Genomic DNA, 17,515 nt, shown 5'->3' on the forward strand with positions numbered 1-17,515 from the left:
TGTTGGTGTTTGGTGGTGTGGGTGGTGATGCGGTCAAACCAAATTTAGCTAACTCTACTATACTCCTGATCATTCAGCATGTGCATTGCATCTGTCGGTGCGAAATACTTGACAGTGCCTAAAAATATTCAGAAGGGTTAGTCAAACATTTTAGTATAATTTTTAAAATCAATAAATAAATAAATTAACGCATTGAGTTGGGCGTTTGAGAATTCCCCCAAATACGAATACAAACTAAAATTTCAATAAAGTTTTGTAATTTAAATAAAAAAGAACCAACATTTAGTTTAATTTTATCAATTTATACGTTTCCACTTAAATCGATTATTTGTAAGTATTAAAAGCTTTCGGCGATATAAACACTCATTTTATTTTTTTTTAATTCAGTTCACTTATGTACATTTAAATTAAATAAAAAAGAAATAATATGGCTAAGATTATCATCGTCTCTGATATGTATTCAAAAACTTATTAAAGTTTACTTAATCAGGGGGTAGTATATTAAATTCACTTTGAGCCATTTATGTCTGCTATCTGTAGTCAATCGTCAAACAGTCTATAATAAAAACTATGGCAGACGTGAGAAGTGGTATATATATCGATTTTATGGTTTATGGCATTTTAAGCACCATTGCCATACAGGGGTTGTATCTATCTACACTGTACTTTAGTATGTTAATACTATTTTAAATTCATGAAACTAGCCTTTTTCTAAAGTTATTGAAAATGCTTCCATACAAAAAGAGTTTAAAAAAATTGTGAAGGGAGGATCAACTCAAGTCGACTTCACGGAACCCGTCTCTATCTTTATCGTCAGTATTTTTAGGCTTGGCTGTCTCCAAGGATGCAGTGGCTGAGGCTGTGGCGGAGGCGGAAGTGACCCTACCCTTACCATTTTCGTCAATGTTGGTGCTGCGCTGCAGGTATAGTTGAATGGACACGTGAATCACGAAGATAATGAAGGCGCCTATTCCAAAGATCTCAAAGGTGGTGCGTGCGGTGACAGACTCAAAGAGCAGTCCTCCAATCAGGCTGCCCATGGACACACCAACACCCTCGAAAATCGCTCCAACCAAACTCTGCATCGAGAAAACATAAATGAAATAATTGTTTCTCCTGCTTAAAGTTATACAACCCACCTGCATGGTAGCCTCAGTTCCAGGCGGTGCCACAATGCTCGCATAGGAGGCCATTGTGGCATAAAACAGCCCGAAGGTCACCCCATTCATCAGTTCGATGGGCAGGATGTACCAGGGGTTCTGCAGCATCGAGTACAGAATAAATCTCACTCCAAAACCGAAAAGCACCATACTCATGGCGTTTATATGCCCAATCTTCTTGAGGATCCAACCGGATAGAAAGAAGAAGGGAAGCTCGCCGCCGAAGCACTGGATCCCCATGACTAATCCCTCCAAAGTCTTAATCGAGCTGTCGCATCCCTCGAACGCCTTGTCTAGCTGCTCTAGATAGATGAACAGGAAGTTCCAGATCAGAGCAGTTCCAAGTCCAATGGCCACGCACCACAGAAAGAAAATGACGCAGCGCAGCGAGAGGAACATCTGACCAACATCCTTCAAAATGTTGGAAGACAAATGTGTCTGTGTGTGCTGGAAAATAAAATATGGCAATAATAAAGTCGGTTGATAAAAACTTAAGCTTAAGCTTAAGCTGTTTATGGGTTCCTTTTTGAATAATCTTTAATATACTCACCCTCAGCTTGGATGAGGCGAACACATCGAATCCCATGATAATCAGAGCCATCCAGAAAACGGCCGTGTAGTTCTTGTCCACCTCTCCCACGGACATGTGGTCCACAAGGACGCCGGCCAACAGGGCGAACACACCCCAGCCAAGGGAGCCGCACAGGCGCTGCTTGCCGTACAGGTGATGACGATCCCCCAGGATGCCAAAGCAGATGGCGTCTCCGATGCTGACCACCACCGCCATGCCGATCCAGCTGAAGATGAGCAGGCCGAAGAACAACCAGAATTGCGGCATGGACATGGCACTGCTGGTGTTGATCACCGCACTCTCCGCCAGCTGCTCCTTGAGGTAGTCCTCTTGGCAGTCCATGGTGCAATTGGCTTTGAAGTACTCCTTGCTCGCCGGACAATTGAACGTGACATTCTGGCCCGCAATCTGGCCTCGGTCATGGGGCACCATGAAGAACATGCAGCGCTTGTCGTCCACGATGTCCTGCATGTTGATGCCGGTTCCAAAATCCATGTGGGAGTTGGTGCGATTGGCGGCGCAGTTGTCCGTCTTGTTGTGCAACCAGTCCTGGCACACAATGTCCCACATGAAAGGCTGCGCCTCGCAGTTCAGATGGCACGCCAGCGACCGATTTCCGTAGTACTGCTCCAGATTCTTTTCGACACACTCGCCGTACTCGGAGCAGAATCTCACATTGGAGACACCCGCATGGCAGTGGAACTCCACCTTGGGAAGCGGCTTCTCCATGCCCGGCACGAACATGATCAGGAAGAAGGCGATGCCCGTGAGCACTTGGCCCCCAAGGAAAAGCGATCTGTGGCGGTGGTACCTTCAATTGGAGGGAAAAGTAATTTTATTATTATCGATTGCTTTCAGTGACTTGGAAAATGGTTAAATTAACTTACTATCCAACAAAATTATGTTCCTCTTCAGTACATAAATTGTATATAAATTACTTAATTATTTTCTATATCATTGTATGCAAGTGAGCACAAAAATATAGCCGAAAATATCTAACTAATCGGTTTGCCATACCATTAAACTATCAAAAAGCTAAAAGTAATTGTATGAGCAGTGAGCATTTATTTTAATTGATATATTAATTCAATCGAAATATCAAGCTAAGTTTACCGATAATAGACCCTTAATTTAAAGCAGTCTTTATTTAAAGACCAATAAAACTAATGTTTTAATCAGTTAATAAACTGTTCTGTCTTTTTTAAATTTAAATAAACAAATGCACATCAACTTGTATTTGACTAAAAGAAAATTTATCAAGTTTCTCGGAACTGGGAAAACATTTTCAGATGGTTAAAAATACAACTGTGATACAATGATAAGATATGGAAAATGTTCGTGTCTTGAAATTTCAAGCTCCATAAAAGTAGGATTGTGTAAGTACAATAAAACACGTGAGACTAAAATCTTAACACAGATTAGTTAGATTATCTTACCGGTCTGCAATGTAGCCGAAAAGAGGCTTCGCCAGCATTCCGATGATGGGCAGAATCATGTACATGGTGCCCACAACCGCGGGGGAGTATCCCAGCTGTCCGGCCAAAGTCGGCATAAAGGGGACGACGGGAGCGGTACCTAGATAATAGAGCAGAAAACAACACTTGATTATCTTACAGATGCGTTGGAGCTGATAAGTGGGTGAGTGAGTGGGTGGAGATATGCATATGGGCAGTTAAACATGACAATCAGTACAAATGTATGTCTAGTAGTGGGTGTTTCTCCCTCACCGATAAGCAAAGTCAACCGCAAACAAGTGGAATTAGGTATCGTCTACTCGCTTCGAAGTAGAACTTATTGTTAATTGAAAAAGAAAGAAAAAGTAAGTTTTAATTGCTGAAAGTGGTTTGGCTGCCGGCACGTCTTAACTTTTGATGAGTTTCGGGGAGCGGCAGGTCACTGTTCCATTTGGGGCTGTCACTAAATGTATTTTCTTTACCTTTACCTTTGCCCACATTTAAAATTAAATTGCGTTGAGAGCCTCTCGTTCGTCACTTTGAAAACGGTTTAGTCATGGAATAAACAACTTTGGAAAATCCCTATCTCACGTTTGTGTTAGCATCTTCAACAATGCCCTTCTTTATAACATTATAATCCTCTCAATAAAAGTAAGCAAATAGACAAAGTGCTAGCTAACATCAGCACAGAAATTACTTTCTTAATATTAGGATTTCTTTACTGTTTTGATTAAGTTCCATTTTAATCGAAAAGTCTTGAACAAATCTTGTTTCGTTCCCTATAATTATGAAAACTAAAAGATTTATTGCAATTGGACCTATCTGATCTAAACAAAAATGAAATGTGAGTCAATTCCACCAATAAACGTCAGATTGGAAATTGTATAATTAGGTTTCCATGCCGCCTTAACTCAAATAAAGTGTTCAATTTATTAGAACACAGACATTGCCGTTTCGAATTTTCCATTCCTATATAAGACCAAAAAAATGTTTAATTAATATATGTGATTCTTCAGAAAAAATTGTTCTTTATTCGATGGATATGCTATCCATGACCAAAGCAATTTATAAATTGGGTAGTTAATATTTTAAAATTATTTACTTTTATAAAAAATTTAATTCAAAGTTTAATAGTATTTAACAACATAATTATTTAAAGATCCATATAAGAAATAGGGAAATTATTAGCAAAGCTACGGTTACAAGATCTAAACCTAATTAAATTGCTTGTTTTGCAATCAAAAGCCAGCAATTTAAGAGCTCTATCATTTGCTGAGAATCGTAGCCCGATTCGGCTTGCATTTGCTTATCGCTGGTTTATTGGACTTTCTGTCCGGTACAGCTGGTGTTCTATGTGTGTTCTATGTTCTCTGTTCTATTACTTTCTTATCGCTGAACGTAATGTATGTAAGCGTTTCGAGTGACGAAATCGAAACCTGGGATCGAAAGTTTGCCATTAGTAACACATAATTTAACCTTTGGCACGTGCGTGCGTCTAAAAACGGGAAAAGCTTATCGGCTGATGTAAGCGATGCGCGGTACTTAAAATAATGGATTTCTGGGGGGTGTGTTCGGGGGGAGTTACTTACCGGCATTGAATAGAAAGTAGTGCGCCTTCATGGGCAGCAGCTCCTTATCGATGGTGGCCTTCATTTTGCCGTAATTACGTTGACCCGCGCCGAAAAGATCAATACTAATTGCGTTTTATCGGTGCTAAATACGCCCGTTTTCCAGTTCATTCACAAAAAATGCAAAGAAAAGCAGAAAGAGCATGTGTTTTTAACTCACACATGCAAACTCGTGTGCATGCAGGTGCCGTTATATGCATGTGTGTGTACCCGGGATCACGTTTCTCTTCCAATTGGAATTCGGTGCATCGGCAATATTTGTTTTTGGAAGAATCAACACATTTCGCTCGTCGAGTAATTAGAACGCTTGGCAAGTGCTCGCATTTTTAGCTTAAATTAACAGAGCGCAAAATTCAATCCACGGAAATTGGAGGCAGTCCGGCTATACGAGCATCCAAAACACGACTGATTCTGATTGGAACCGCTGGCGCTTCGTTTGTTGTGCCATCAGATTAAAACCATGCTCGGTTTTATTAGCACCGCTGAAATAAACTTAAAAATAAACGTAAGTCGCCGACTCAGCTGATTAAACGGTCTAGGGATGGGACATAGTCGAGCTAGAGATGACAATCGATTGGCCAGGGACTCACGACCTTTATCGAAATCAGCGAAATATTTAAAATAAAATTGAAGGCGTTATAAGCAGTTCGAAAAAAAGCGAATTTTGAAACCTTTTTCTGGAATAACTATAAAATGTAACTATCTGATATTTCTCACACATATTATGTTATATTTTAACTATATTTTAAGACTAAGTATTGGAAAAAATATTTATTTGGAAAGGAGCTGCAGCTAATCTCCGGAAGCGAAACTAAAAGATCAAACATCGTTTGATCGTTAAAGTATTGTAAAATTATGAAAATGGAAAATCGTTTGATCGTTAAAGTATTGTAAAATTATGAAAATGGAAAATAGTTTTTTCAAAAAAATGAGGGTAATTTCTTGTTTAAAATAATTTACTACATATAAATTGTTGTTTGGCAGTAATTAACTGGTAGCCCCAAAGTTCCCTAGAACTAAATGCCATGTCCTCCATCTGACAGAGATATTTAGCACAATTCCAAGGAATTGGAGAACAAAAACGAATAGCAATTTCTTTATGCACATTTATATACGCATTTCATTTGTACAATTTCTCTCGAACTAGTGGGTAACTTATAATTACAATGACTCTATGCGTGAGATGGGGAACTCGGGGAAAACGGGGCTAATTGCAGACGGGCCCTCATTCGTAGATGTGGCTGTAGTGCTGCTGGTATACGTGTATGTAGTTCTCCTTCTCCTGCGGTGTCATTTGCGCTATCAGGTTGTCGTCCAGTTGATCGAGCGGATGCGGCCGTCCTGCCACCAGCACAGTCGGTACATCGTCCTCCTCCTCGGCGGAGTCCGAGTTGATATAATTGTCGAAATCGACATCAGCTGTAAAATATAAAATTGTAATATTTAAATGGGAAATTTGAAAGAATTTTGTAAATAACTTCTTAATTTTAGGTTGTTTTCGTTGAGAATTGGATACCAAACTTCTACTTTCAGACTTTCTAAATTTAAATATAAAAGTAAGACCCTTACGAATCTTGGCGTTGTCGATGTCCTTCTCATCGTCACTGGAATCGCTGGAGTTGGCGTTCGAGGAGCCCACACGCATGCCCTTCATGTGCGGCTCCTTCTGGCCCGGCTGCTTCTCGTGCTGCAGAAGGACGGACATGATGTCCTCGTTCTCCTTGCGGTTTCGATGTCCGGATCCGCTGGCCGTCTGCACTGCATCGGCCGCGCCATCGGCAGCATCCGTGTCGGTTATCACAGTGCTTTCGGTCATCCAAATGGGCCGCGATTTGCGCTCGACCACGGCGTCCGAGGTGTCGTCGCCGCCAATGGTGACGTCCACGCGGGTTTCCTCCACGGCAAAGCCCTGGTTACGCGTCGCCTCACCCGACCACGCCATACCATCTGGTCGCATGGCGTTGGGTTTGTTCAGTCCTCGAATGGTGTCAATGTCCACGGGCTCCGGTTCGAGCACCTCCGGCGCCAGCTTTATGCCTTCCACTTCCCGGAGCAGGTCGTAGAGCGGTTGGAGCTGCTCGTTGAAGTGGGCCAGCAGCAGACGCGAGTCTTTCTTGGGCATGGCGGCGCTGTCCTCCTCCACAGAGCAGCCGCAGAAGGTGCAACGGAACTCCAGGGTGGTCATGTCGAACAGCTGATCTGCCTCGAGGTCCGTGAACGTCTTGGAGCACGTGGAGCATTTGAAACTGGCCCTACTTGTGGCGTCTCGCTCCTCCGTCTCCATGCGCTTGCGCATCAGATCCAGCTTGTACTTGACCACATTCACAAAGGTCTTGTAGTTGATGAAGTAGTAATTGACCTTCTGGGCCTTGCCGTCCGGCCCCGTTTCCATTTTCAGCCGTATCTGGATGAACTTGTCGGTTCGCAGCGTCGTGATCCTGGCCCTCAACTGCTTCTTTTCGAAGCGCAGCAGTTCGCCGATGTCGTCTTCCTTCATGCAGGGATTTCGCACCAGCATGTCGATGATGAGCGCGTCCTCCAGGGAGTAGAATCCACGGACCACGAGGCGGGCCAGTTGCTTTAGGCTGCTGGGCACTTCGGTCACGTAGCGCACCTCCGTTTTCGCGGGCGCTGAATTCGAGGCAGCCGCCGATGTCGACGACATCGTGGGCTTATCTGGGGGATCGGCAGTATATATAGTTTAAAATGCTTGTTGACTCCTGGCGACTCCCACGCGACTCACCAGTCTCTCTGGGATCCGGAACACCTGGAGCAGCTCTCTTTTTCCGTTACTCACAGGTCGCTGGGTTCGGGGATCTTCATGGGCTACCCAGCAAGCATCTGTTCCTTATATTTACGTATTTTAGTTGTTTTTCTACGGCAAAGATGATAATTTCCGCCGCCAAATAGCGGTGGACCAAAAATCGATGGCTTATTCGATAGAATATGGCATTAAAAATCAATCGATATCGAATAATGATATCGATAATTTGAAAATCAACATATTAAGCAATTACCCAAACCAAATTTGTGCGCTCACTTTGGGGCATTGCCACATCAAACATTTTTAAATTCAAATTTTCACTTTGGCGGTTACAAAATAAACCACAATCTTTTAGAGGTCATTTTCGTAATCATTTAGTTATAAACTATTTTACAATCCCAAATGTTTAGACAAATATTATGATCTTTTTTAAATAAATATAATTAGGTATTTCCATAAATAAATTAATACAATACAATGATAGTTTATTTTCCTGATAATGTAAGCTAAAATCAAACTTCTGAGAAGTAAAATACCAAGGACTCTTCAATGATATTCCACGAGTATTTGTTTTTACTTGTTTTCCTTATTTGCGCTCTGGCTTTTTAGAGAGCTTTGCATATGAGCGCTGTTTGCTTTCAAATGGTTTTGGCCGCACAAATAAGTGAAAATAATCCAACAAGTCGTTCTCTCGCCGCCGCCTTATGCCCCTTTGTTTATCCGGTCGAAGTGCTTAATATTTCATGCTCCACTGTCTAGGGTCGTCTATTTTTTAATGCGAACTTCGCCTTTCGTTCGAGTGCATTCCGGTGTAATCCCCCAGAACGACGCTCGCCCACACGAAAAACATCCCGACTACACAAACAAAGCAGCCACCGCGGTGGTGGAAATTTCCTGGGGTCAGAGGTCGGGGGGCAGACGTCCTCCTGCGTGTTTATTTGGCTGCCAACACACTTCTGTTGTCCTCGATGAATGTCATGGATATAATTGGGCACACAACGCCAAGTCCGAATCAGCTGCTTCGTGTTTACGAATGCAAATTTAACAGGCAGAGCGGTTGAAATTTATCGGACATGGAATAGACATGCAAGCAAAACTGGACTTTGGACACGAATTAGTTCAAAATATTTAAACGGAAACCCTCTAAACAAGGCGCTTGGGTTTTCCTGAAAAAAGTATGAATGCCAATAACTGAAAATATTTATACAAGCTCAACTTTCATTGCTAACGGCTTTAAAGTGAAAAATACACTGAGAAATCGAGCAAAAGTACAAGGTGCAAGGGCAGAACCAAACCATGTTAATAGGAAAATCCGTCTAAAAATGTTATTTTAATTAAAAAAATATATGGTGTCTTCTTGCTTTTTTAAATACGCTTAAAAATGTAAGATATAAATAACCTAAATAAATAAAAAATATTTTACAAAATAAGTCATCTGCAATTATTAATGAGGACAATTTAGGATTTATGTAGCATTAAATTATTTGAAATAATTAGACAATAATGAAATTAATGAATAAAAAGTTACTGCAAAAATGAGAAAAACTGTTTACAGTGCAGACTTCTGCACGTGAACACCCACGGGCGATCATCCTGCGGAGCTGCCTAAATTCTTCGGAAAAGCCCTAGATTTTCGAAGGGTAGGTCACCCCCTAAAACTCCACCTGAGCTTGTTTACCTTGCTGGGACTTGCAGGGCGCAGACTCTGCGAGAAGATGGACAGTGGAGTAGTCCCAAAGTGGTTGGTCGCTTTTCCGAGAAACAGCATATTGAGCACCCCGAGCACTACGTCCATGGGAAAAGCTTTTCCGCGCGAGAAGGAGAGAGCACTGGCCAATGCGCAGGCTCCGTCTCTTTCGTTGCGGGAAAAACAGAAACAGGCTTTCCCACTTTCGCTGGTGACATCCGCCTGCAGTTTGAATTTTGAGTCGTGCGCGCTAACGCTCGTTTTCCTCGCTTTTCCGCTCGACAATTTTCCACCGCGGCCACAACAATTACAGGCGACAAAAGCGTGCAAGCACTTTTTTTGTTTTCAAACGTTTTACTGCAATCGCCTTCGCTGTCTGCGAGACGGTGGACTTTTTGCGGCTTTGGTTTTTCCGTTCGCGTGTGTTTTCTTTCGGTGTTTTGTGTTTTCCGTTTTCCGCTGCGAATACGGGACCCAAAGGAAAGCCACGATAAACACAAAGGAAAATTGGGAAACCGCGGCGCCGCAACTTTTGCCAAATTGATTTTTATTGTGTGAGACGCCGAGTTCAAGCATTATATAAAGAATCTAGCAAGGAAAAGGTTGGTTTCATAAACACCCAACAACATTTTTAAAATATTGAAATATATTCAAAAAAAAAATAAGAGACATTTCCTTGAGTTAATGCAATATTTTTGTTGGCTGCACGTGATTTATTGTTGGCCAGTTTCACCCTAAGGTGTGGAAACTGTAGCGCTTACCCTCGAAAAATAGAGAGCCGGTCGCTAACCGCCCCCCAGAGGGTGGCGCCACCCCCCGCCCACCGTCCACTCGTCTGTGATGTCATACCACCCACCACCACCCATCGACATAATCGCAATAATGGTCTTAGACATCCTGGCGCGTCCTCTCACGAGCGCTTGATTAAGCGCATTGATTTGCGGATTTCTTTATCGACTCCTTTGCATATCGCTCGATATCTGAAAAACTATCCATCATCATCGACTGCATATATGCATATATATACCATGTACTAACCATGTATATAGACGGCCTACTCCACAAATCAGGTCAAAGTTGCATAGTGACCCAGAAACGAACACTGACGTACAGCTGGGGCACAAGTTGCGGGGGGATTCAATCGTGACTGGGATTGGGATTCGGATTGAGATGACCTGGAGATTGAGTTAAGCAAGTTCAATTTGCATTTAGAACAAGGCCCCAAGTGAAAAGCATTATTCGATGCATCCATTATAAAACGTTTGCAATCAAAGCCAGATTGAATTATAAGTGGCATATTGAGTTGTTTTTCGTTTCTGCAAACAAATATTACATATATTATAACTGAAAACATATATCCTTAACACATTTTAATCATATTTGAATTATAATATTGTTTAAATGCCTTTTAATAAGTTTATATATTTGATAATCATTTTACTACTTTAAATGTGGTTTCAAATCTTTTCCTTTAATCCGTTGACTTTGATTAGCGTTTATTAAAAGCTTGTTTATAGTAACATACAAGAATTGGCAAATGCTTTGACTGGAAAATATTTAGAACTATTGCATTTGGTTGAAAACAAAAAGGTATCTAATGTTTTTAGAGTTTTTAAAGCTTTTGTCAAAGTTTTATGTTTGTATTTAAAGGTATATTTTAATATTATTCCTTTAGGAATAAAAATCCTTGAAGCATGGCATGTGTTTATTGTGAAACAGCCCTGTCGTAACTATTTAATTGTTGCCTAATGGGATCCCAAGGGTCCGTCATTGCTTCGACAATTACTCTGAGGAACTTTAGCCCCGCACCATATACGTACGTGCAACATTTTGCAGTCCCCGTGTTTTGTTCGCTCCATTCTTGTTACACATTTTCCCATTTCCACATTTCCCCAGCTGATGAAGAGCGAACACAACACTGAACTTGAGCGGGAAGCGCAGGAAAATATTGACATTCGCTATTCGGGAGGGTTAGTATTTCTTTTCAGTCTCCGTACTTTGTTTTGTTTTGAGCGGAGAAAGGAGAACGGAGAGAGCGGGGCGAAAATCGATAATGCTGCCCTAGCAGCACGCAGGCTTACGGATACGGAGACCCAACTAACCAACCAACCAACCCGGACTTCTGATTCGGATCCGGGTGAAGGTGGAAATGGAATATAATGTGGAGCAGACCCTGACACAGCGAGGCGTGGCGGGGGCGTGGTGGGTGGAAAATCCAATAAGCACGCGAACTCGAACTCGAACTCAAACTCAAACCAACTCCAAAAATAGACATGGAGCCAAGCTGCGGAAAATGCGCATAAAGTGGAGGGCACACAGAAATTAAATACACTATACAGGCTGGCACCCTCAACCACCCACTCGACAACCCCCACCCCAAACAAATGCACACACTGGCTGAACAAGACCCATATTTACGGATACAGTGAGAAAAAAAACAGTTGACAATTCAATAATATCTTGTGTGTTAAAAAAGAAGATTTTACTGAAAAAATATTAGAGTAACGTTCAAGGCAAACAAAATTAAAACTGCTCATGTATATTTGAATTATTTTATTAAATTATTTAAATTCTTTGCTACAAACTAAAAGCGTTGAATAATTAACTGATAATCCTTCTTCACTACAAACAACAATTATTGACCTAGGTGCTCCCAAGTAAAAGTCTATAATTTGTTCATTATCAACAGATGTCTTTCAGCCTTAAGCTTTAAGGTATAATTTTTCCCAGTGCAGCGGAGCCTTACAGTATGCTGCACATTTGCTATGGGCTCACCCAAAACAGAGCCAAAGTTTCTCCAAATTTTGTTGCAGGTCGCAAAGTGGTGGTGGGCGGGGCACTGGCTGTGGAAATGCACTTTCCGGAATATTAATCAAATTACTTAGTTTGTAATTAAACATTTTAGTGCAGGGCTAAAGATGCGGCACTGCACTTGCTCGCTAAATTGCTCTTGAAAGCTCGGTTAATTTGAACAGTAAATTTGTTATAAAAGTAGGGCAAATAGTTTTCCGCAAATTGTTTCGTTTAAGAGGAATACTGATGTAATCAAAAATGCTAGCTATAAAGTGTTTAAGTGAAAATAAATAAACATTTAATCAATAATTTATTGCAATTAAATAACCCATCAAAAAAATTAAGTAGGAAACCCATTCTGTCGCTTGATTATTGTTAATTGATCGTTTATATTAGGTTTTGACTGCGATTTTTATTATTTGCACTGTTACGTATTTATTGGATCTAAAATGGAAATTTCTATCTTGCCATTTTTTTGGGAGTTTTAAAAAAATGCTACTAATCTGACATTGAGTTTGCTATGAAGATAGATTGAAATTTGTTGGCTGATATTCAAAAATCAAGTTATGGATAACCAATCACCAAGTTTATCAGTACTTAATTATGATAAGTGAAGTCAAAACCTTCTACCATCGCTCCAAACAAATAAGACCTTTAAATTGTTTCTGCTTCAACATCTGGTGTAAATTAACCGAGTTACAAATTAAAAAGAATGTGTGGGAGGCACATACACACTGATTTGTAAAATTATCGAGCCAATTTTCACCCAACCGGCGAGATACTCGCTTCCACTTCAAGTAACCCAATTGAGAATCCGCCAGGACCTCAATCCTCCCGCTACCATTTCCATTTCCTTTGGCAAAGTCAAGGAGGATTGTGTAACTTGTAGCAGACGGAAAGGACTGAGGAAGCCTGCTTGGGTAATGCCAACTTTCGACTGTGTCGTGCACAAAATTTGTATTTGCATTTGTCGCACAATCAAATCTCAACAATAAAAACCAGTCACGTTTAAAATGCTACTCCACTCAAAACGAAGGTTAAATACTCTAATTCTCTTAGCTCCATTTGGAATTTGTATTTGGAATATACAAGTATAAATTATACAATAATTTAAATATAAATGGAAATCGGTTTAATTTACTTTGGCTAAATAATTAAAATAACATTTTTAAGTATTATTTTCTTAAAAACATAAAATAAAGATCAAATAACAGAAAAACACAAAAAAACCATTTTAAATCTTTAAAAGTTTACTTTCAATTATCTGTAATTCTCTTTGTAAAATATTTAAAAGCTTACAAGCTTACATTTAATTAGGAGCTCATGCTAAAAATCATGAGGATAAAGGTATTTTTTCTGTCAATTTATCAAAAAAAGAAAATCGTTTAAATAAGTCGAAATTTCCCATCTGGGTACAGAGTGCTGGCGGAACTTTCGGCATTTGAGCAGACCGGAAATGGCAGACAAAGCTCAGTCAATGTCTCTGCCACGCCCCCTTGGGCGGTGAGATGAGTGTCTTTTGTTTGGGCCCACGTCCAAGCGGAAAGGTAACGACGATTGCGAAGATTGGGGCAGGACCGACGCCCAGATGGCAAGGATGACGCCGAAGGATGAAGGCTGAAGGATGAAGGCTAAGGGATATGGGATGTGGATGTGGATGCAGCCAGGCGGGCCAACGATAAGCGCTCCCCGGAGGAGGAGGAGGAGGAGGAGGAGGAGGAGGTGGCTCACCTTGAGACTTAAAGGCCCCTCTTTCGGATCTGAGCTCAGGCGAATCCGCGCATTTATGGCAATTACGTTTTTTCCCTTCACAAAAAAGGCAACGTATCCCCTCGATAAGCCAAACTCAAGGAGATGCTTTCGAGGTGGCCTCGTTTAATTGAGCATTTAAGTTTTTATTTATGTACTTGAAGATTAAAGCACTGACTATCGATTTCAATATCATAAATGATTTTCATCTTTTGTTGTACAATTATGTTATACCAGAGAATGGAAAACATAATTCTTAGCTGATACTAATGAATATTGTCTATGGTATTCCAAGTTTACTTAAAATAAAACTCATACATTAAATTTTTAAAAAAATATATATTTAGAACTGATATATATTTAGAACTGAAGAAAGAAAGAACTATTTGATTTTTTATTAACTCTACTGCTATTTATTCAAACTTAAATGCTAAACTCGTGTACAAAATTTGTAATTTAAAATACATATTTTTCCAAATTTTGTGAAACTGTTATAGACTTCTTTTTTATTCTTCTTCAAGAAAGTACATTTATAGTTCAAACGTTTAAGTAACCATTATTATTAATAGTTTTAAATTTTCACCGAAAAGATAAAGAGTGTTTCCTGCAATTTAATTTGCAAATCCTCTTAAGCTTTTAAGGACTAATGGCTGCGCCCAATTTTCGCGGGTCTTGGTACTTCCGGTCCGAAATCGCGACTCAGAAGTTAATGCATGGGGTGGCGCACTACCTTGGCTTAGTTAGTTTGCAGTTTAAACATTGTTTGCCTTATCGGCGAACTTTGTGCAGCCACAACAAGTCGCGAAAAAGAATCGAGGTCGAAGGTTATGGCCCGCACGCCAACCCAACGAAAGTGGGTTATAAATCTGTCCGGTTGTTGTGGCCCTCTTTTCGATTTGCTCGTATCGTGTTGAGCCACGCGAAGGTGCCGCGTATGCCGCCACATGGGGCAAGTCTTGGAGTCTCGAAGTCTCGAAGTCTCGAAGAAACTATTGACAGGGAGTGACAAACTGCAGTTGGCCATTTCCCACAAATCATGTAATTGCAATGGGCCTGCCAGGAAATTACTAAAAAGTGTTGACTGGTCTTAGATTGCGGAGTATAAATGTTTCAAAAGGCTAATAAAGAAAGTTTGAAAATCTATTTCGACTTTGGGATACCCTCGTCCACGTTGAAAAAATGTTGATGTCTAAATCTTCTTTATAAAAATGAAATTATAGCTATTTTAATTACCAAATACTTTTTTTTTTAACCTTAAGTTATAAGGTTTAAACTTTTTTATTTTAAATAATAGTTTTTTGATTTATTTACTTATGTACAAGGTTTATTTTCAGTGAGACTTCCCGTGGTAAACCTTTTCATATTATATTTAAATTGAAAACCGGATTATAGGTAAAGCCTGCGTTTCCCTGCTTGTCTCACACATGTATATTTAATGAAAGTTTCGTGCTGACTTAAAAGACCCACCACTGCAAGCAGAACTCAGAAACTAGAAACCAGACCATTAACCCTTTGCATATCGTCTTACCTCGTTACAGGTGGACCTCGCTAATTGCCGTTGGAAAAAGGTGAACAATGCGCAGTGTGAACGGGATGTAAAGGATAAGCGAAACGCAAACGACAAGCGAGTGAAAATCGGAGAGGGGAGAGGGGAGTAAGAGGTCGTGGACGAGGACGCGGGGCTCCACTTTTCCAACAGGCCGTTTCCCAGGGAGGCAAGGTGAATCTGTTCCAGCACACGATGTCATCGATCTCGGCGCAAGGCGTGGTCGAGCGAGCCTCCGCCGAGTTGTCCAAGCGGATCAATGGGCTGGGCCTGCGCTCGAAGCACCACCACAGTTCCTCCAGCGGAGGAGGAGGAGGTGGTGGCGGGGGAGGAGGCGCTGGTGGTGACTCCGCCTCCCCAACCGGGGCCACACCCACTCCAGCGGCAACCAGCGGCAAGACATCGGTGATGGAGCGCGTGACGAATGCCCTCTGCGGCGGAGGCAACTCCAATTCCAATTCCAACTCCAATTCCAATTCCAACTCAGGATCCAATAGCAACTCCTCTACGCCGGCTGCTGCAGCGGCCGTTACCTCGCCCGCCAGCAATGCCAATCCTCCCCAGACGCCGGACAAGCCGTCGCGGGGCAGTAGCCCCAGTCCCGGCGGAGCAATCACCCAGTCGTCGCAGGTCCAGAACTCCACACACCACCTCCTGCAGCAGCAACAGCAACAGCAGCAACAGCAGCAGCAACAGCAACATCTGCAACTGCAACAGTCACAGCAGCAACATCTGCAGCTGCAGGCCTCCACGCTGATCAACTCCAACCACCATGTGCTGGTGGGTCCGGCCCCGCCCACTGGGATGCCCATGCCGCTGGGCGCCCCGCCCACGCCCACAGTAAAGTCCATTGCCAAGCAGATGAACATAACCATACCGGGCGGTGGGTCAGTGAACCCGGGCTCGCCCACCTTTAGCACCATGGGCATGGTGGCCGCCCAGAAGGCGGCGGCCAGTGGCGGCGGCGGCGGCACGCCCCTGCAGCTGCGCAAACAGCTGCCCAATCCGCACCTGCACCCGCACCCGCACCTGTACGGCAACATGTCGCCGCTGATCATGCAGCACCAACTGGTGCAGCACCCGCCGCCCATCCACAGCATCGAGCAGCTGCTGCTGGACGACCGCTTTCTGAGCCGCTTCTTTCAGTACTTCTCGCCGTACGAGCGCCGCGTGCTGGCCCAAGTGTGCGTCAAGTGGCGGGACACACTGTACCGCAGTCCGCGCTACTGGAGCGGCCTGCTGCCCACGCTGCAGTGCCGCGAGCTGCGCCAAATGGCCGCCTGCGACCGCGGCAAGCTCTACAACTCGCTCATCCGCCGGGGCTTCCACGCCCTCGGCCTCGTCGGCGCCTCCGACGAGGACGCCCTCGACGTGGTCCACTCCTTCCCGCTCGCCTCCAAGCACGTCCACTCGCTCAGCCTGCGCTGCTCCTCCATCAGCGACCGGGGACTGGAGACCCTGCTCGACCACCTGCAGGTGAGTTTACATAGCATCCGCTTCGATTGCTGGAGTTCATTAAGAGGTATATCTAAAATATGAAATTACGGACTACATTTCGTTAAATATTAGGGTAATCACTTAATAATAATAATTAGGTCCGTGATTACATCAGCAATTTATTTAAGGAAATTTAGTCTACATCAATATTAAATTAAAATCCCTAATTAAAATATAATGTTTTTCATGCCCTAAATAATACAAATAATTAGAAAACATTAGTTAATTGTACTTATTGCCACGTGTGACATGATAAGTCCTTGTTTACTTTAATAATTATTTTAAGGAAATGTAATCTATAACTCCTTGATCTTTATATTATTCAATTTCTGGGTATAGCATTTTTTTTAACTTTGAGACTTTGTCAGGAATACTTTGACTTTAAATTAAAACAGTCAGAACATACATAAGGTAACTAATTAAAAAGAAAATTATTATATATATGTTGTTTGCTGTATAGTGTATAGAATTATTAGACATCTTACGCCTTCGTAAAATAAAAAAAGAAGCGATGAATTAAACTATCTAAATAATCCATCGGTTGATATTGGGCTTTAATTTTATTTAAACCGAATCGATTGTTGTGCTACCATTGATTAAAAAGGTTTTATTGATTCAATACTACCCTTAAACATACTACCCTTAAAACAGCGTGCTCATTAAGAT

At 41.9% G+C, this 17,515-nt stretch overlaps 3 protein-coding genes across 4 annotated transcripts in view; 1 reads left to right on the forward strand and 2 right to left on the reverse strand.

Annotated features, from left to right (window-relative positions):
• Positions 1-7: 7 nt before the first annotated feature.
• Positions 8-5,340, reverse strand: LOC108135643 (major facilitator superfamily domain-containing protein 6-A). Of its 2 annotated transcripts, XM_017256466.2 has the most exons (6): positions 4,775-5,339; positions 3,168-3,306; positions 1,711-2,542; positions 1,140-1,607; positions 893-1,079; positions 8-118 (listed from the first exon to the last, which is right to left on the reverse strand). In XM_017256466.2, exons 1-6 carry the CDS (start codon positions 4,836-4,838, stop codon positions 45-47), a joined length of 1,764 nt encoding a protein of 587 aa, XP_017111955.1. In that variant the 5' UTR covers positions 4,839-5,339; the 3' UTR covers positions 8-44. The 2 variants fall into 2 exon arrangements, with proteins under 2 accessions (XP_017111955.1, XP_017111954.1); XM_017256465.2 differs by lacking the exon at positions 8-118 and having other exon boundaries at positions 373-1,079; positions 4,775-5,340.
• Positions 5,341-5,905: 565 nt separating this feature from the next.
• On the reverse strand, positions 5,906-7,732 carry LOC108135708 (general transcription factor IIE subunit 1). The gene is made up of 3 exons (XM_017256552.2): positions 7,557-7,732; positions 6,383-7,489; positions 5,906-6,232 (listed from the first exon to the last, which is right to left on the reverse strand). Exons 2-3 carry the CDS (start codon positions 7,476-7,478, stop codon positions 6,039-6,041), a joined length of 1,290 nt encoding a protein of 429 aa, XP_017112041.1. The 5' UTR covers positions 7,479-7,489; positions 7,557-7,732; the 3' UTR covers positions 5,906-6,038.
• A 1,773-nt stretch (positions 7,733-9,505) lies between these two features.
• Positions 9,506-17,515, forward strand: part of LOC108135603 (F-box/LRR-repeat protein 16) — a 36,416-nt gene continuing 28,406 nt past the window's right edge. Inside the window, exons 1-2 of the mRNA XM_017256415.2 lie at positions 9,506-9,866; positions 15,345-16,828. Coding sequence (XP_017111904.1) covers positions 15,548-16,828 — 1,281 coding nt within the window. The 5' untranslated portion in view covers positions 9,506-9,866; positions 15,345-15,547. The remainder of the gene's footprint in view (positions 9,867-15,344; positions 16,829-17,515) is intronic.

The sequence above is a fragment of the Drosophila elegans genome, unplaced genomic scaffold, assembly GCF_018152505.1.
Source record: "Drosophila elegans isolate 14027-0461.03 unplaced genomic scaffold, ASM1815250v1 contig_208, whole genome shotgun sequence".
In the NCBI taxonomy this organism is placed as follows: Eukaryota; Metazoa; Arthropoda; class Insecta; order Diptera; family Drosophilidae; genus Drosophila; species Drosophila elegans.

Bases quoted from the DNA above. Each gene is read 5' to 3' on its own strand.
- LOC108135643 (XM_017256465.2), bottom strand. From the start codon at position 4,838: ATGAAGGCCACCATCGATAAGGAGCTGCTGCCCATGAAGGCGCACTAC. The intron at 3,307-4,774 runs GTAAGTAACTCC...TCTATTATCTAG, and splicing joins CTACTTTCTATTCAATGCCG to GTACCGCTCCCGTCGTCCCC. The intron at 1,080-1,139 runs GTGGGTTGTATA...TTCTCGATGCAG, and splicing joins GAACTGAGGCTACCATGCAG to AGTTTGGTTGGAGCGATTTT.
- LOC108135708 (XM_017256552.2), bottom strand. From the start codon at position 7,478: ATGTCGTCGACATCGGCGGCTGCCTCGAATTCAGCGCCCGCGAAAACG. The intron at 6,233-6,382 runs GTAAGGGTCTTA...TATATTTTACAG, and splicing joins CATCGACAACGCCAAGATTC to CTGATGTCGATTTCGACAAT.